This window comes from Alosa alosa, chromosome 7, assembly GCF_017589495.1.
Source record: "Alosa alosa isolate M-15738 ecotype Scorff River chromosome 7, AALO_Geno_1.1, whole genome shotgun sequence".
NCBI classification, from domain to species: Eukaryota; Metazoa; Chordata; class Actinopteri; order Clupeiformes; family Clupeidae; genus Alosa; species Alosa alosa.
In genome coordinates, this window is record NC_063195.1 from 5,153,525 (window position 1) to 5,173,524 (window position 20,000).

The 20,000-nt window shown below is 45.6% G+C and overlaps 2 protein-coding genes across 2 annotated transcripts in view; both read right to left on the reverse strand.

Moving 5' to 3' along the window:
- Positions 1-9,020, reverse strand: part of map2k7 (mitogen-activated protein kinase kinase 7) — a 24,737-nt gene extending 15,717 nt beyond the window's left edge. Inside the window, exons 1-3 of the mRNA XM_048248151.1 lie at positions 8,839-9,020; positions 6,413-6,460; positions 643-742 (exon numbers count right to left, since the gene is read on the reverse strand). Of these exons, the coding sequence (XP_048104108.1) occupies positions 643-742; positions 6,413-6,460; positions 8,839-8,962 (272 nt within the window). The 5' untranslated portion in view covers positions 8,963-9,020. The remainder of the gene's footprint in view (positions 1-642; positions 743-6,412; positions 6,461-8,838) is intronic.
- Positions 9,021-10,872: 1,852 nt separating this feature from the next.
- LOC125297423 (serine/threonine-protein kinase N1-like) overlaps positions 10,873-20,000 on the reverse strand; it is a 16,299-nt gene continuing 7,171 nt past the window's right edge. The window contains exons 11-17 of the mRNA XM_048247807.1: positions 18,747-18,923; positions 18,515-18,577; positions 18,179-18,255; positions 16,702-16,844; positions 14,777-14,884; positions 14,358-14,438; positions 10,873-13,724 (exon numbers count right to left, since the gene is read on the reverse strand). Coding sequence (XP_048103764.1) covers positions 13,521-13,724; positions 14,358-14,438; positions 14,777-14,884; positions 16,702-16,844; positions 18,179-18,255; positions 18,515-18,577; positions 18,747-18,923 — 853 coding nt within the window. The 3' untranslated portion in view covers positions 10,873-13,520. The remainder of the gene's footprint in view (positions 13,725-14,357; positions 14,439-14,776; positions 14,885-16,701; positions 16,845-18,178; positions 18,256-18,514; positions 18,578-18,746; positions 18,924-20,000) is intronic.

Genomic DNA, 20,000 nt, shown 5'->3' on the forward strand with positions numbered 1-20,000 from the left:
TATTATTATTGTGTGTGTGTGTGTGTGTGTGTGTGTGTGTGTGTGTGTGTGTGTGTTTACTTCTCTGGGCTCTTCTGCGGGCTGTGGGGCGGGGTGTGTGTGTGTGTGTGTGTGTGTGTGTACTTCTCTAGGCTCTTCTGCAGGCTGTGGGGCGGGGTGTGTGTGTGTGTGTGTGTGTGTGTGTGTGTTACTTCTCTAGGCTCTCTTCTGCAGGCTGTGGGGTAGGTGTGTGTGTGTGTGTGTGTGTGTTTGCTTCTCTAGGCTCTTCTGCAGGCTGTGGTGGGCGGGTGTGTGTGTGTGTGTGTGTGTGATTACTCTCTAGGCTCCCTTCTGCAGGCTGTGGTGGGTGGGTGTGTGTGTGTGTGTGTGTGTGTGTGTGTTTACTTGTGGCCTTCCAGGCTGTACGGGTGTGTGTGTGTGTTTACTTCTCTAGGCTCTTCTGCAGGCTGTAGGGCGGGGTGTGTGTGTGTGTGTTTACTTCTCTAGGCTCTTCTGCAGGCTGTAGGGCGGTGTGTGTGTGTGTGTGTGTGTGTGTGTGTGTGTGATTACTTCTCTAGGCTCTTCTGCAGGCTGTAGCTGTGTGTGTGTGTGTGATTACTTCTGGCTCCCTGCAGGCTGTGGTGGGTGGGGTGGGCAGCGCGGAGCAGCCGTTTGGGGGCCGAGGGGCAATGAGTGGTGCTGAGGGGAGAGCGGGACGACGACGACCGACTCCCTCCATCATTGGCCAACGGCAACTGCAGCGCTGCGCACCAGAGGAGAGAGGGAGGGAGAGAGAGAGGGATGGGGAGAGGGAGAGAGAGAGAGAGAGAGAGAGAGAATGAAACCAAGAGTGGAAGGGAAAGAAAGAGGGGGTATGTGAAAGAAGAGATGGTAGGGGGAGAAGAGATAGAGCGATAGAGAGAGATAGAGAGAGAAAGAGAGAGATAGGGGGAGGAGGAGGAGGAGATAAAGAAAAGAGTTTGTTCATTGCTTTCATCTCTGAGTCCAGTCAGTCTAGAGCCATAATGCAGCGGGGGACCCTGGGATAGATCCGGCCAACGTCCGGCTAACATCTGGCTTAGGGTCACCCACTGCAGAGAGATGTGTGTGTGTGTGTGTGTGTGTGTGTGTGGGGGGGTGTGTGTGTGTGTGTGGGTGCGCGTGTGTGTGTGTGTGTGTGTGGTGGGGGGAGAGAGAGGAGAGAGCGAGGCCATCGTCACCGGAGCAGAGAGGACAGAGGAGTGAGCAACACATGCATTGAACGCCAAGCGTGCTGTTAACCCCCCCCCCCCATCTCTCTCTCACACACGTAAACACACACACAGGCCCAGAGAGAGAACGGTCCTGAAGTCCGAGTTAAAGTGTTAGACATTCACCATACCATCATGCACGGAGCCTGTGGACTGAGGACAAAACGCATACACAACACACACACACACGCGCACACACACACACCAGGGAGGGCTACTCCACCTCAGACTGTAATACACAGGGACACAGAGAGAGGGAGGAGGGGGGAGAGAGAGAGAGAGAGAGAGAGAGAGAGAGAGAACAGAGAGAACCAAAGTTTTGCTTCACTTGACCACTGTGACATTTACAGGGTACATGGTTTACTTCGTCCCAGTCTTAAAGGGGAAAACCATGTATATTCGCCCCAGTCTTAACTCATTAAATGCCAAGCTGTTTCCGGAAGCTTTGTCCTAGAGTGCCAGCAATCTAGACCATTGTTGATGATTTTTGTACAGCCACAGCATATTCTGTGTTATAGCTATGAACACATACAATGGCTCAAGCTTAAAAGGTGAGACTTTAAGCCTCAGTGGGAGCAAACCGTATTTTCTACACGCTCTGTTCCTGAGAAATCCTAAGCTAAACAGTGGGTTTGTTTTCATCAAAATCGCCGCTTTTTCTAGAAATGGAGATATAACGCCTTTCATGAAATGAAGTGTTGCCTGTAAACTTTCCGGGAAGTGATCAGCGACCTGGCGGTGACTGCCACCTAAATGATAGACCCAATGAAAAATGGGTGGTTTTGATCTGAGGTGCATGAGTCACTGATTCAACCTTAAAGCTGCAACCGAAGTTATGCTAAAATGTCCAGATAAAATGTCCAGATTGTGCTTTCAAGAGTTTTCGATCACATATTTTCATTTCCATTCATCACAGAGTTTCCCAAAAATCACATATAAGGTAAGGTTTTAAGAGTGTCTAGTTTCGTATCGTAAAAAAGTTAAAACGTATTATTACGTTTTTGGCACTCAATGCATGGGAAGGACAAACGTAATATTACATTTTTGGCACTCAATGAGTTAAAAGGGGAAAACCATGTATATTCGCCCCAGTCTTAAAAGGGGAAAACCATGTTTATTCGCCCTAGTCTTAAAGGACCAGTATGTAGGAAATAATGGAAAATAAACTGTAACCATTCCAAAAATGATCACCACCTCTAACCCGTGAAAAACGCAGAGGTATGGTTTTGTTTTCATTACATCTATAACCCCGTAATGGTAGCTGGGTTCATGGTTGGAGAAACGCTAAAGCAGCTGCAGGTCAACCGTAACGCTAGCTAAGTCTTCATTACATCTGGCAACCCAGAAGAGGCTCGCGTCTGGTAGTCTTGAGAATGTTCACCAGTGTTTTGATTTTGGCCTACAGAATGTTCTGTAACAATCCTACAAATCGCACCTTTAAAAGGGGAAAACTATGTATATTCGCCCAAGTCTTAAAGGGGAAAACCATGTTTATTCGCCCCAGTCTTAAAGGGAATGACACATTCCCACATACCTTGCTGGTTCTGGAGATTACCTATCACACCAGGGACAGACCATGCCACACAGAACCAGTTCTTAAATGAAGGAGACACAACCTGATTGGTCAGAACAGATCCTTAATCGATGAGAAACAAGACCTGATTGGTCAGAATAGGTTCACAACACAGCGTGACACAACCTGACCTGATTGGTCAGAATGGGCTCTTAATGGATGGGAACCACGACCTGATTGGTCAGAATGGGCTCAGTACATGAGTCTGTAGGAGGCTTTCTGATTGGTCAGAATAGGTTCAAAACACAGGTTGACACAACCTGACCTGATTGGTCAGAATGGGCTCTTCATGGATGGGAAACACGACCTGATTGGTCAGAATGGGCTCATGGAGCTGCTGGGCACCAGGAGAGTCTGTACAGGCCTTTCTGAAACTAGTTCCTTCGCCCTCTCCCTTTGCACTTGCACTCCGTTGGTGGAGGGTCCGCCATATTAAAGGGAACACCAAATAACTGTTAAGTGGTAGTGTGCAGCAAGTGAATACCGTAACAGGGTGGTGGGGGGTGGGGGGTCTAGTTTAGGAAAGGCCCGACTCTGGGAGCGTCTGTGTCTTAAAGGGGAGGAACAGCAGCTTTAATAAAGGGGAGGGGAAAACAGTCAGTCTGTCAGTCTGCAGAAAATGGGTCTCATCTGTCCTTCCAGATAATCTGTTGGAGAGAGAGAGACAGAGAGAGAGAGAGAGAGAGACACACAGAGAGAGAGAGAGAGAGAGAGAGAGAGAGAGAGAGAGAGAGAGAGAGAGAGAGAGAGAGAGAGATGAAGGTACCTGTAGGGAATAAAGTGTTTGTTTGTTTGTTTAGAGGGGGGAGATGGTTAGTGAGGAACCTGGCAACCACTTCCTGATGCACCATCCAGCCAGCAACGTGCAGAGAGAGAGAGAGAGAGAGAGAGAGAGAGAGAGAGTGAGAGAGAGAGAGGTTGCACAGACAACACGACTGAAAGAAGAGCAGGCTGTTCTGCACCCCTACAATGCTATGGGGAGTGCCGTCATGTACGTTTGATTCTCTCTGTGTGTGCGTGTGTGTGTTGAGTATATGTGTGTGGATGTGCGTCGAGTGTGTGTGTGTGGATGTGTGTTGAGTGTGTATGTGTTGAGTATGTATGAGTGTGTGTGTGTGTGTGTGTGTGTGTGCGGTGTGAGGTATCTGGTGTGAAAGGTGTGAGAGTATCTGCCAATGACGTGCAGTGAGCCACATGCACAGTGTCTCCACACCAACAGCAGACAGCAGACCAGGTTAATGTCTCATCGCATACTGAACACACACACACACACACACACACACACACACCTGCCACTGCCTCCTCACACGGGGTTGGGATGAAGACATGAACAGAGAAAAGAGGGAAGAGGAAAGAAAAAGATGGATAAGAGAATAGACAGTAAAAGAGAATGAAGAAAGGGATGGGTGAGAGAAGAATATATGGTAAAGGAGAAGTGCAGCCCTGACGGATAAGAGGAGGTGAAGCAGAGGAGGTGAAGCAGAGGAGGTGAAGCAGAGGTTAGAGTGCAGCCCTGACGGATAAGAGGAGGTGAAGCAGAGGAGGTGAAGCAGAGGAGGTGAAGCAGAGGTTAGAGTGCAGCCCTGACGGATAAGAGGAGGTGAAGCAGAGGAGGTGAAGCAGAGGAGGTGAAGCAGAGGAGGTGAAGCAGAGGAGGTGAAGCAGAGGTTAGAGTGCAGCCCTGACGGATAAGAGGAGGTGAAGCAGAGGAGGTGAAGCAGAGGTTAGAGTGCAGCCCTGACGGATAAGAGGAGGTGAAGCAGAGGTTAGAGTGCAGCCCTGACAGAGAGGTGAAGCAGAGGTTAGAGTGCAGCCCTGACAGAGGAGGTGAAGCAGAGGTTAGAGTGCAGCCCTGACGGATAAGAGGAGGTGAAGCAGAGGAGGTGAAGCAGAGGTTAGAGTGCAGCCCTGACGGATAAGAGGAGGTGAAGCAGAGGTTAGAGTGCAGCCCTGACAGAGGAGGTGAAGCAGAGGTTAGGAGTGCAGCCCTGGACGGATAAGAGGAGGTGAAGCAGAGGTTAGAGTGCAGCCCTGACAGATAAGAGGAGGTGAAGCAGAGGTTAGAGTGCAGCCCTGACAGAGGAGGTGAAGCAGAGGTTAGAGTGCAGCCCTGACGGATAAGAGGAGGTGAAGCAGAGGTTAGAGTGCAGCCCTGACAGAGGAGGTGAAGCAGAGGTTAGAGTGCAGCCCTGACAGAGGAGGTGAAGCAGAGGTTAGAGTGCAGCCCTGACAGATAAGAGGAGGTGAAGCAGAGGTTAGAGTGCAGCCCTGACAGAGGAGGTGAAGCAGAGGTTAGAGTGCAGCCCTGACGGAGGAGGTGAAGCAGAGGTTAGGAGTGCAGCCCTGACGGAGGAGGTGAAGCAGAGGTTAGGAGTGCAGCCCTGACGGAGGAGGTGAAGCAGAGGTTAGAGTGCAGCCCTGACAGAGGAGGTGAAGCAGAGGAGGTGAAGCAGAGGTTAAGAGCGCAGAGTCACTCCTGACGGATATTATAGGTCCCGTTTCAGCCATTTTCCACAATTTTAAATTTAAGCAATAAGCCCCGACAGGCCCAGTGGAACCTACGGACTCGAGTGGCTTATTGCTTTTCTAAAGCTGTTTAAGGAATAAGCCCTGAGAGGCCGTAGGTTCCACCGAGTTTAGAAAAGCTAAGGCGCATTGTTGACGCGCGAATATATTTCTGATTATTTCTGAATGGCTGCCAAGCAACGTCAAGACGCACCTGCTCTAGCATGTGTATGAAGTTGCGGTACTGTATAACGAAACAGGGTCAAGGTGTATGTTTGTGTTGAATTTTACAACCGCATCGAATTCGATTTAGCATAATCATAATCAAGGACCGGAACTATCCATTTTAGCAAGTTCCTTATAAAACATCTGTTTTATACTTTGGTTGCTACAGTAGACGACCCTCCTGGCTGCAAATTGCATTTGCTGCCACTAAGTTGCATCTAGATATCTAGGCTACTCCTGCTCTACACAGACACAAACCTGTCACATGGTGGCTGTGCTTTGTCATTTTGGTAACATGCCGCGAGCTTGCGGGATAAAACGCTATCGCACTTTCCTTCTGCAGCTGAGGGCGGAGATTTGGTCCAGGTAGGCCGAATCGAGGCGGTTTTATTCAACGTGCCGCAAGATTCGACGTTCTGAACGGCTCACTGAACTACAGCCCATAAACAAACGACGGAGTTTTGCCTTTTTGGTGTTTTTGCATTGATAGCCATCTCAGACACACGTGAGTGAGCACTGAAACGTGGAATTTGCACAATATGGGACTTTAACAAGAGAATGAAAGAAAGACAATGAAGACAGACAAAGAGATAGAGAGCAAGCGAATGACAATGAAGAAAGAGATAGAGAGCAAGCGAATGACAATGAAGAAAGAGATAGAGAGCAAGCGAATGACAATGAAGAAAGGAGGAATAACAGAGAGAAAGAAAGTTAGATCGAGAGGGAAAGAATGATAGAAACCCTGAAAAAAGAAAGAAAGAAAGAAAGAAAGAAAGAAAGAGACAGGCAGAGGTGGATGAGTGAAAGATACCTGCACGCTGAGAGGTGGAGGGAGGGAAAGAGGGGGATAGAGAGGCAGAGGTGGATGAGTGAATGATACCTGCACGCTGAGAGGGGGCTGGAGCAGGACTGAGCTGGATCACGATAACTACAGCGGGAGAGAGAACACACACACACGCATTACTACCCAACACACACACACACACACATTACTACCCAACACACACACACACACACATGCACGCACATTGCTACCCAACACACACACACACATTACTACCCAACACACACACACACACACGCACGCACATTACTACCCAACACACACACACACACATTACTACCCAACCACACGCACGCACATTACTAACCAACACACACACACGCACATTACTATCCAACACACACACACACACCGCACATTACTACCCAACACACACACACACGCACATTACTACCCAACACACACACACGCACATTACTACCCAACACACACACACGCATATTATTACCCAACGCGCACACACACACACACGCACATTACTACCCCACACACACATTACTACCCAACACACACAAGCACATTGCTACCCCACACACACACACACATTACTACCCAACACACACAAGCACATTACGACCCAACACACACACAGTACTACTGGATTACGATAGCTACAGACAGGAGACAGGAGAGCGCGCACACACACACACAGTAGCATACTACTGGATCACGACAACTACAGACAGGAGAGCACGCACACGCACACGCACACGCACACACACACACAGTAAAACTGGATCACGACAACTACAGACAGGAGAGCACACACACCAGTGAAATATAAGGCTGCTTCTCTTGGTTGCCTTGGTTACTTCTTAAAACGCCAGTTCATTCCGACAACAACCTCCTGTCAAACTATGCACATCACTCACTCTCACTCCCTCTCTCTCTCTCCCTCTCACTCACTCACTCACTCACTCACTCACTCACTCACTCACTCACTCACTCACTCACTATTTATTTGACATATATTCATTTAGCTTTAGCAGATGCTTCTATCCAAAGTGACTTACATATGTCAATTATACTACAGATTTCATTCATAAAAGAAAGAAAGAGACAGACAGTCAAAGAAGTAGCCAAGACGACTCACTCCATCACACATACAGCTGTCATTTTGTTCCAAACAAGAATATCAAGGATGACAGGACAGCAATGTACATTAAAACACACACACACACACACACACACACACACAGTAAGGAGATCTTCAATCTCTTCGATCTCAGTGGAGAGATCTTCTGTATGAATCGAAATGGTGTGAATTAGTGTCAAACACAACAGAGGAGTATACACAATACTACACGAGGTAAATTAGTATAAGGTTGTTTCAACTAGTACCTCCATGCGGTCTATAAATAGCCTACAATAAATGGACACAAATCGTTGTAGAGGCTTGCCAAACTGCGGTTTCAGGAGAAGCGTTATTTCAGCCCAGCGTTTCGCCCAGAGCCCGGGGTAGAAGTGTCGCCGTCTCCTTGGACGTCTCGCTGTCGGTTTCTCCGCTCGTGGATTCACGCGAACATCAGGGTGCTAAAATCCGCCTTTGACAGTGATTAACTGGCGGAAGACCCAACAAGGCGCTGCGAATGGATCCAGCTCTCAGTTTGACGCTGGCTTGCTGATTACCAAGCGTCATGCCAAAAATCGCTAGCTGAGATAGGTAGCTAGCGGACTGCTAACGTTATGTCTGCTTCAAACCAGGTTCAAATGTGTTAAATTCGGACAGAGGCGGTGTATTTAGTTAAATATTTGGAACTGCAATAATATCCCACGCTTGTCACCAAGTTCATAATCCACATTTTACCAGGAGATTATATGTATGCTTCTACGATAACGCTAGCCAACTAACCAATAAGCTAAACTGTTCGCTAGCCATCTTACCTAAACAGGCTACTAAAGTTAGCCCCGTAGCTACCATCTTGACAGGCATAACATTGGCTTGAATAATGTTATTGCTGATACGAAAACATTGTCTGGTTGTCAGTAATAGTGGTAATGGTCAAAATCAACCAATGCCACTCGACAGTGGCGGGGGGATAACCTTAGAAAACATCCAGCACAAACTATCATATATGACAGTTAACGAACGGGGCCTGCTAACGTCAGCCCACTTTTAACTAACGTTAATGTTAGTGGGACAAAAACCTTGTTCAGGACGCGGTTATACGTTGCCTAACCTCTAAATACAATGTAACTAACTTTATCACTGTAGCTAGGATTCTAACTGCACCTGTGTGTCGAAAAGGAATTTAGATTGAGCTGTCATGTTGAATGTTTACGACTGCTGAACATTCGTGGGTCGTGTTTGTTTATACGCGTAGCCTCCGTAGCCTTCTGGCTAGCTATCTCAATTACATTGCCCCCTCTCCTCTCCTCTCCTCTCCACCCTCCCCTCTCCTTTCCCCGTTTCTTCGCGGTCCCCGTTCCCGCAACCTTTCCCCTTTCAGAGCGACACTTACTTGGCCTTGGACGCGATCGTTGTGGACTCATGTCGATATTAAGGTCAATTCTTCGCCTAGCTTCTTTATTTTCCTGCTTCAATTTCTCCTCGATTCGGGAGAGTCTCTGTTCCAGCGACGACATCTTGAAAAATTGCGCACCATCGAGAGCGCCTATCTTATTCTAGCCTGCGTCTAGGTGCGGTGCGGAACCCTGGGATACTGGAGGACCTACAAATCTCAGTGCCGCATTTGTGATGTGGCAGTCCCGTTTGCCCCGCTGCGAATCTTCAGCTATCCAAGTAGTTTATTAAAAGCAAACCTGCTTTTGATCCCAATCCTGCAAAGCCCCCCCCAAAAAAACAGTAACATGCTACCCGGGATGGACATAGGATTTACATACGGGGGCTTCTCATGTCGGGAAATGAATGGAACTAGCCTAGGCCTAATGCAGATGTGTGGTTATATATACTTAATCAGCCAGCCTAAAACATACGTTTACTAGAGACAGAGAGAAATAATCAATCAATAGCCGGATTGCTCATAGCCAACACATATTTAGTTTCTGTATTTCTTTGTCTCGTGCAAGGAATCAGATAAAATATGATATAGCTTAGGCCTATATTTGTATGTACTAAATAATAATATATATTTTTCAAAACATTCAAATTACACATAAAATTGAATCAAAATTGGGGTATGAATAAATATGGGCTTAATATGATGTGTCTCCAAAAATGTTCTGCCTATATAAAAAGTCACATCTTTCAGGTAAAAAAAATAAAGTTTACAGGCTACACTGATAAACTGACACCACCACCCATCCACACCCACTAATTAAGACCCTCCTAATGAAAGTAAAAATAAGCGTGTCTGTGTGTGCGTAAATCGTTACATATTTGCTTCTGCCAAAGTCCTTTTATGCAAGTTCCTTCACAACTGCCATGCGTTACAAACTAACAACCCCGATTTTTTCAGTGCCGTCTCTTAGAAAGTCTGCCAGCGTCGGACACAACAAACCCAGCTCTGCAAACCTGTACCACAGTGCCACCCACTGGAGACTGAGGACACTGCAGAGGCCACATGTCGGCCATCGGAGGGACGTTCCTGGGTTGAGGAAGAGGAATACTCTTCCGTGCACATTTGAGCGAGTCGAGGACACAGATACAGGATTATATTAGCCCGGTTTATACTGGGGTCCAAACCTGATGCTTGAACTCCCAGCAGGAGCTCTCGCCCTGGTGCTCATAGCCTAGGCCAGTGGTTCTCAACCTTTTTTCAGTGATGCGCCCCCTGTTAAATATTTTTACAGCCAAGTACCCCCTGATGGTAATTTTGATACCATAGATTTAATAGAGACCCAGTCAGACCAATAGTATGAAAAATCAGGAACAGAGTTTATTTACAATGATGCGCATCAAGGGAGAGACAGCATGACTTCACTTTCTCTCACCCCTAACCAGCGTAAAGCATTTTTAGTTGAGAAAAAAAGCAATGTCCATCGTGTTTTCACAAGAATTACCGCTATGCTTCAACCACGACTCCTTTGTTTGAGTTTTGACAGTGACAGGTGATGGCGGGTGGCATGTGACAGGTTGGGTCGAACCATCTTGGTAAGGGGGGGACTCTGCGTTTTTAGGATAATGGAATTGAATAGCCTACCGAAATATAAAATTAATTTTATCAACTTATATTTTCCTGAAATATTTAGTAAATAATATTTAGTAAAGAAGTGCCATCTAGTGGATTTTCTTTTTTATAATACACACCATTCATTATATTAAATGACAATTAAATGACTCTGCTTGGTCAATTAAAATTGTGATTGTGAAATGAGGTGCTTTGGATAGAGATATTATATATGACCTGTTCGAACGGAAAAAGATAGATATTATTATATATATGACCTGTTGGAGCAGAAATGACAAATAATTTGCTTGAGGTGCAGTGGACTAAATAAAACATGTGAGTTGTGTGTGTGATGCAGAGCCATGAACACACATTACTATTCAACACACACAGACACCTGTTGAAACAGAGGACAAATGCATGCAGTTTTGTTTCTTGTAAAAGTTTATCATTCCACTGAAGCCCAAGAATCAGTCCAATGATAATCCCACCACTGGTCTTCACAGTCTCGTTGTTTCAAACGGAGCCCTTAGTTACCATGGAGACAATTACATACACTCTCACATAATGTGTTGTTTAAAAAAAAAAAAAAAAAAAAAAAAAAAAAACTAAAATCAGAAGACTAAATCACACACTTCATTTATGCATACGGAAGGAACCAATGACAACAGTACTACTGAAATCAGAACAGAGACTTGTTAACTTGTTACCTCGTTAACTCTGGTCTAGCTGAAGGGTAGGGGGTGTTGCTAAGTGACAAGCCTGTCTGAGTTAACTCAGAGTAAGCAGTAAACCTCCTAATATAAGAGCCATATGGTAAAAACATAAACCATGATACTCTTCTATTAGCAGATTTACTGCTGAAACTCAGAGGAAATTAGCTTATTTGGCTTATCTACAGAAAGATATGCATCCTCTTAATCGAACTCTGGGGTAGACAACAAATAAGCTAATTAAATTTCCCAAAACATTAGCGTGTTCCTTTAACTTAGCTGGGTTTGTCATTTGTTATTGACAAATAACAACCCCCCCCCCCCACATGTAGCTCAGACAAGGACACAGTTACACTGGCTGCAGAAAAGGGAACGGACAGGGCCCATCCGCTATCTGTCTTTCACAGGTTGGTATTGCTATGGTAACACAGGGAACAATGAGTCCCCTGAACCCCTTTACCACATTTCAGGAAATTCAAAAATAAAAACAGAAGAGGAAAGAAAATAACAATAAAAATAGACAAACCAGAACAACAACAACAACAACAACACGTCAGTCACGGAGTGAGGAGTTACATAATTAGCCCTTAAGCCGGTGTGACGTGAATGTTGGAAATTGAACGTTCTAAAGAATATCCGGGTATCTTCATGGAATTGAACATGGAATTTTAGAACCTTACATTGTTGCGGAACAGAATGTTCAAAACTCCCCTGCTTAAGGGTCAAGGCATGACTCTCTAGATTACCCACCAGCTCTTAATTAGTCACAGTGTACATAAGAGTGTGTGTGTGTGTGTGTAGGGAGGTGAGGTTCTCTTCTCAAGTGTGAACAAAGTCTGCAAAGTCCTTAGAGACTGATCGTCATCCTTCAGAGTTAAAATGAACCAATGAGGAATTCTGTGTAAATGGTGGACCTTCCCGCCTTGGCACGGCACCTGAACACATCCAGCTGGTGTCTGGGTTCTTCTGCTGAATTTGTTCTAGCAGTACGAGTGAACACATCCAGCTGGTGTCTGGGTTCTTCTGCTGAATTCGTTCTAGCAGTACGAGTGAACATATCCAGCTGGTGTCTGGGTTCTTCTGCTGAATTCGTTCTAGCAGTACGAGTGAACACATCCAGCTGGTGTCTGGGTTCTTCTGCTGAATTCATTCTAGCAGTACGAGTGAAAGGCATGCAGGATGGAACCTGCTGGAAAGCCAGACATCAAGAGTTGCAGCTCTGTTGCCTGACGAATATGAAGTGGACCTTGATGAAATTACTTTTTTTTTCCTTCGAATAAACTACCATTATACACAACTATTTTAAGGCAATCCAGGTCTGACAAAAAAAAAAAAACACGTCAAATCTTTCAATAAAAAAACATCACAGCTTTGTAGTAGAAACCTGAAATTGTCACTCTAAACATAGCAAAAAATAGTGTCTGCAGAAAGGAGAAATTGAGATTGAAATCTAGAACCTCAAAAATGATGACCAGTCCCTCCAAAACCAGTTCCAAATATGGTCTAGGTATCCAGCTTCTGCACTGAGCTAGAAACATATTAAATGCAGGTTTCTAAGAATTAGAGTTAGATCTGGTCTCGATCTAATGCGGACCTAGTGGATCTCCATAATGTCACAACAAAATCCATTTCAGAACACGATTCTGTTTGAGCTGGCAGTGGCAGCCATCTTTGTTTTGGGAAAAGGGTGCCTTTCACATGTTAGAATGTGTGCGTGCGTGATCTAGTGCAGACCCAGAGGCTCTTTCAGAGGAGACCCCCTGTTGCCGGGGGTGATTGTTGTCGTGGAGAGAGAGAATCTGTGTTCTGAAGGTGGGGATGTGGGGCAGCTCATTGTTCCCATGATTTTGCAGGCTCATCTGAGCGCATCTTTTTTAAAACACACACGTGATTAAAAAATCCCACCCCACAGTGGTCCAGTCTGGAAAAAAAAAAGTCAGACTTTTCTCTGTTAGCTTTTATCTGAGGCAGATTCATTCATTTCTTCACCCACTCATTCATTCACTCACTCATTGATTTCATTCTGTGCCCTACTCCTCTCATTCATTCATTTCATCCTGTGCCCCCCTCCTCTCATTCACCCACTCATTCATTCATTCATTCGTTCATTCATTCATTCATTCGTTCATTCGTTCATTCGTTCGTTCATTCGTTCATTCGTTCGTTCATTCGTTCATTCATTCGTTCGTTCATTCGTTCGTTCATTCGTTCATCCTCCTCATCTTCATGGTTTAGTGTGTAGTCACAGTGGAGAAAATGACCACCAGTCCGTCTCCCCTCCATCAGCTGACCACAGCGTGACTGCAGCTGGGGCCGTGGTCACTGGCGTCCGCAGGTGGGCGTGGTCACTGGCGTCCCACTTCAGCAGAGGTCGGAGACGTAGTCGAAGTCCTTGAAGCTGTCCTGGTCCTTGCGGGAGAGGGGGCGGGGCTCGCGGGGCGGCGTCAGGGCAGGCGCCTCGGAGGTGAACTCCTCGTCAAAGTTGCTGACGTCCTCCTTACCCACGATGCACGGCAGGAAGGGGGGAGGGACCTTCCGCAACAGCAACGCCTCCCAGTCGATGTTCTACAGCAGAGAGGAGAGAGGAAAAGGGCAGAGAGAGAGAGGAGGATAGAGGGAGAAGGAGAAAAGGAGAGAGGGCGAGAGAGGGGGAGGAGATAGGAGGAGAGAAGGAGAGAGAGAGGAGGATAGAGGGAGGAGGAGAAAAGGAGAGAGGGAGGAGGAGATAGGAGGAGAGAAGGAGAGGGTGGGAGGAGGAGAGAGAGAGAGAGGGAGAGGGAGAAGGAGAAAAGGAGAGAGGGGGAGGAGATAGGAGGAGGATATAGGAGGAGAGAGGGAGAAAGAGGAGGAGGAGATAGGAGGAGAAGGAGAGATAGAGGAGGATAGAGGGAGAAGGAGAGAAGGAGAGAGGGAGAGAGAGGGAGGAGGAGATAGGAGGAGAGAAGGAGAGAGAGGGGGAGAGAGTAGTTACAAACTGCACAATTAATTGCTTCCTACATTATTTCATATACCAGCCTTAGCTGCAGTTCAAATATGATTGACTTTAAAAGAGAGCATGTCCCCAAATGAAGAGAAATGCCTACTGTGAACCAATGATCACACACACACACTCACCCTGAAGAAAGGCTGCTTCTTCACACACACACACACTCACCCTGAAGAAAGGCTGCTTCTTCACACACACACACACACACTCACCCTGAAGAAAGGCTGCTTCTTCACTTCCTCTGCGTCCTTGTCACTGGAGCCCAGGCGACGCTCAGGGTTTCTACGCAGCAACTGAAACAGGGAAATCATGTGTAAGAGTGTGTGTGTGTATGTTTGTGTGTGAGAGGGATGGAGAGATATGTGTGTGTGTGTGTGTGTGTGTGTGTGTGTATATATGTGTGATAGAGAGACAGAGAGAGGGAGAGAGTGTGCATGTATGTGAGAGAAAGACAGAGAGAGAGAGGGGTGTGTGTGTGTGTGTGTGTGTGTGTGTGTGTGTGTGTGTGTGTGTGTGAGAGGGATGGAGAGATATGTGTGCGTGTGTGTATATGTGTGATAGAGAGACGGAGAGAGGGAGTGTGTGTGTGTGTGTGTGTGCGTGTGTAAGAGTGTGTGCCCGCGGGCCTCACCCGTCTCATGATCCCGATGGCTTCGCTGGAGAGGAATCGTGGGTAACGGACTTCATCATTCACTATGCTGTCGAACACCTCCTCCTCATCATCACCAGGGAATGGAGACTGGAGAGGGGGAATGGAGGGAGCAGACAGAGAGAGAGAGAGAGATAGCATGATAAATAGACAGATAGATAGATAGATAGATAGATAGAAAGATAAAGAGAGAGATAGATAGAGAGAGAGAGAAAGATAGACAGATATAGAGAGTGAAAGAAAAGGAGAAATATATAAATCTTTATTCAGTAAATTCAAAGTTTATTTATGTAGCACACTTCTTTGCACAAACATAAACAAAAGAGTAAACAAGAGTAATAGTACAACAAGCACAACAGTTTAAAGGCCGTGTTGCAGGGTTCATTTGCCAACGAATTTGCACAATTTGCTTGTTGGCTAATAAACATTTAAACTGTTATCCATTGTATTTGATGTTGTTGGGTATCACAAAACGGAATATAATACGAAAAAGCAGGTACTATTTCACAGCGTTTGAAGTGATTCTCCTTTCCCCCACAATGCATTGCATTACGTCACCTTGGGGAGGCTACAGACCAAAGCCCACCTTGAGACCCTTGAGAGTAACGAGAGAGGAGTAAAGAGAGACGAGTAAGGGATTGTTCAGCAGTAGATAGCGCAGATTATAGATAAATAGATAGTCTATAGATATGTATATAGACAGGTAGATAGATAGCTCCTCGACCAGCGGCCAAAATGCACTCGCTTCCCTAGTTACTGCAGCTCTCCACCACAGTTTCCATCGGGACGGCACAGCCCACACAAGCACCTGCAAAACTGGGCGACTTGCCCATATTATCTCCCTCTTTGGTAAGCCGCACCCTGGCGATATGTCAATGGCAATCAATCAATGAAAGCAGTAGTTATCGAAAATATTCATGCTGAAGACACGACCAGCCTAATCGGGCGGGCGGCTAGAAGCTAAGTTTGCAACAACAGGGGTGGCTCACAGGTGGGACTGGAAAGTTAGCCCATAGCTAGCTATCAAGATGCTTTATATTCTGATCTTCTGACTAAGTTTGCCCGGTAGCCTACTTATCTGAACTAACAACATGATCACTATCACTAGATATAAAGAAAATGTTGACTTTCACTCGTTGCTGTTTACTGACAGTAACAAAAAAAAGTGTTATAACGTTATAAGCATAATGCATTGAACTGAATAGGTGCATTATGTAGCCTCATAACGAGGGCCTCTCAAATTCAGAAAATTGCATTAAACTAAAAATCGGAAGACATTGTTATCTTTTGTTAGACCATAGGGTCGTTGTCATATAAATGCTGTAACGAAATTCAAGTGTAAATATCACCTAAGTTTATGTTGAAAGTGTAACCGCGACCGTTTCCCATAGGAATGAATGTAAAACATACACTCCAAAAACAAGACCTCCAAATTCAGAAAATTACTAAATTGATATTAGGCACCGTTATTACCATTGGTAGATCATAGGGTAGCTGTGATATAAATGCTGTGACGAAATTCGAAGTGTAAATGTACAAACTTTATGTTGAAACTGTAACCGCGATGTCCATTGAAATGCATTAAAATGAATGACGCGCAGATCATGTAGTCCCCAAAGTGACGTCATCACCGAATTCCGTAAAAAAAACCCGCTAATGCTAAAAACAACAAAAACTGGCATTTAACACCATTTGAAGAAATTTTTAAAAATGATATACATATATTGAGTGCTTTATGTACCCATTAATCAACAGTGGTGGTTAACCTGCAACACAGGCTTTAAAATGGGGAGGAGCCCAGAGGAGTGTGTGTGTGTGTGTGTGGAGAGGCTTTGTATCATTGCTCTCTCTCTCTCTCTCTGTCTCTCTCTCTACCTCTCTCTCTCTCTACCTCTCTCTCTCCTCACCTCTCCCACCAGCATCTCGTAGATGAGCACGCCCAGACCCCACCAGTCCACTGCTCGTGTGTAGGACGTGTCCGTCAGCACCTCGGGGGCCAGGAACTCCGGAGTGCCACAGAACGTGCCGGTGCGGTCCCCGAAACCCATACCTAAAGAGAGAGAGAGAGAGAGAGAGAGAGAGAGGGGAAAGAGGGAGGGAAAGAGAGACAGAGAGGTTAAGGAGAGAAGGGGGAGAGAAAGAAAAGGAAAGTAAACTAGAAATGCAAAACATATGATGTGAAATAGTGTTAAAACAGATAACTTAGCTAATGTTTGCTAGTAGTTATGCTAACAATGCTAACAATGTTAAATGTTAGAATTGTTAAATATGTTAACCATGTTACCTAGCTAACTTAGCTAATGTTTGCTAACCATGATTTTAACAATGCTAGCAATGCTAACCATGTTACTTAGCTAATGTTTGCTAGGGTAAACATGTTGAAAGTGGTTGATTGTTGTTGCTAGGGTAATTGAGGTGTTAGGTTGTTGCTAGGGTAATTGAGGTGATTGTTAGGCTGTTGCTAGGGTATTTGACAAGGTTGCTAGGCTGTTGCTAGGGTACTTGAGGTGGTTGCTAGGCTGTTGCTGACTTAGTTGTGGTGGTTGCTATGCTGGTTGCTAGGTTACTCTCATTGGTTGCTACATTGGTTGCTAGGTTGTAATTGTGGAAGCGGTTGCTAGGCTGTTGCTAGGTTACTCTCATTGGTTGCTACATTGGTTGCTAGGTTGTAATTGTGGAAGCGGTTGCTAGGCTGTTGCACATGGTTGCTAGGGTACTTGAAGTGGTTGCTATGTTGGTTGCTATGTAGGTGGTGGTTTAATATAGTTGGAATGTTTGAACAGTTAAATAGGTGGATAGTTTAAATGGTTAAATTATTTAATAGGGAATTATTGTAGTAAGGACTTTTATTTTGAAACAGTTGTGGGCAGAGGAAACAGTTGAACAGGAAGTGTAGTCTTAAGAGAGCCAGATTGTATGCTTAAAGCCTGAGAGTGGCAGTTGCTGCAGGTGGCCTGAACACCTGGCACAAAATTCGAATCGTTTATTGGCCCTATTGTGATGTCATCAGCCTTATGTTAAGTCTATGGGGAAATTTTGAATAGTTTTTAATTAATAGTTTAAAAAGCATAAAAGTTACAAAGATGAAACGTCATAGCAACCTGGTCTATTTGAATACCTATGTTACGAAGTTTGAATGAAGTTTCTAGGTTAAACGATTCAAGAGAAATTGCGTACGGAAAAAGTGGTAAGCGGAATAATAATAAGTAGTAGAAGTAGAAGCAGAAGCCTAGGAAGAACAGTACAGTGCATTTTCATGCACTGTAATAAATGAAGCTTTAGCACGATACATAATCTAACTCATAGGAAATACATCTTTATATCCCAACTACAAACACACACACACACACACACACACACACACACACACACAGTCAGTCCTACCCTCTTTGCAGAGGCCAAAGTCTGCGATTTTGACGTAGCCGTCAGTGTCCAGCAGAAGGTTGTCCAGCTTCAGATCTCTGCAGAGGAGAGAAAACACAGCAGCTAGTTAGACAACACCACTGTGTGTGTGTGTGTGTGTGTGTGTGTGTGGTTAGAAAACACCACAGTGTGTGTGTGTGTGTGTGTGTGTGTGTGTGTGTGTGTGTGTGTGTGTGTGTGAGTGAGTATGTGTATTTGTGTGTGTGTGTGCTAGACAACACCACAGTGCCCTCATGGCTGTCATCCGACTGTGAGTATTTGTTTGTTTGTGTGTGTTTGTTTTGGTGCATAACTCACCGATACACAATCTTATGATCGTGGAGAAACTGCAAGCCGAGAACCACACAGGCAGCGTAAAACCTGAAAAACACACAAACAGATGTTAGTACATGTACACACACACACACACACACACACACGTACGTATACACACGCACACACAAACACGTACACACACACACACACACACACACACACACATACACACACAAACACGTACACACACACGTACACACACAGACAGACTTACACAGCGCGTGGCTCGGTGAAGACGTCGGTGTGTATGTGCATCATAAGGTCGCCCCCGGCCGTGTACTCCATGACGAAACACACGTGCTCCGGCGTCTGGAAACACGCAAACAGGTTCACCAGGAACGGGTGCCGGGAGTTATTCACCGTCTCAAAGATCCGCTTCTCACACATCAAACTGGAGAGAGAGAGGGGGAGAGAGAGAGAGAGAGAGAGAGAGAGAGGGAGAGAGAGAGAGAGATGGAAGGAGGGAGAGAGGAGGGAGAGAGAGATGAAAGGAGAGAGAGAGAGAAAAGAGAGGGAGATGGAGGGAGAGAGATGGAAGGAGAGAGGGAGAGATTGAATGAGAGAGAGAGAGAGAGAGAGAAGGAGAGAGAGAGAAAGAGAGATGGAAGGAGGGAGAGAGAGAGATGGAAGGAGAGAGAGAGAGAGGGAGGAGAAGGAGAGAAGAGAGATGGAAGAAGAGAGAGATGGAAGGAGAGAGAGGGAGAGAGATAGAGAGAGGTAGAAGGAGACAGAGGGGGGGAGAGGAAGAGAGAGAGAAAGAAAGGGTAGAGGAGAGGATAGGGAGGGAGAGAGAAAGGTAAGAGAGAGGGAAGGGAGGGGAAGAGGGGTGGAAGGAGAGAGGACATGAGAGAAGGAGAGAATAGAGAGGACATGAGAGAAGGAGAGAATAGAGAGAGGACATGAGAGAAGGAGAGAATAGAGAGAGGACATGAGAGAAGGAGAGAATAGAGAGAGGACATGAGAGAACGAAAGAAGGAGGTATAAACAAATACAATGTTTAGTCAAATTCATGATAAATAAAAAGACTAAATATAATACATTTATATTTAAAACATCCTACACACACACTAGTATATACAGATACTAGTAAGGACACTAAGGAGCATTAGAGTTGAGATAGGACACTGGGTAGTAAGGACACTGGGTAGTAAGGACACTAGGGAGCACTAGAGTTGAGATAGGACACTGGGTAGTAAGGACACTGGGTAGTAAGGACACTGGGTAGTAAGGACACTGGGTAGTAAGGACACTGGGTAGTAAGGACACTAAGGAGCATTAGAGTTGAGATAGGACACTGGGTAGTAAGGACACTAGGGAGCATTAGAGGAGATAGGACACTGGGTAGTAAGGACACTGGGTAGTAAGGACACTAAGGAGCATTAGAGTTGAGATAGGACACTGGGTAGTAAGGACACTAAGGAGCATTAGAGTTGAGATAGGACACTGGGTAGTAAGGACACTAAGGAGC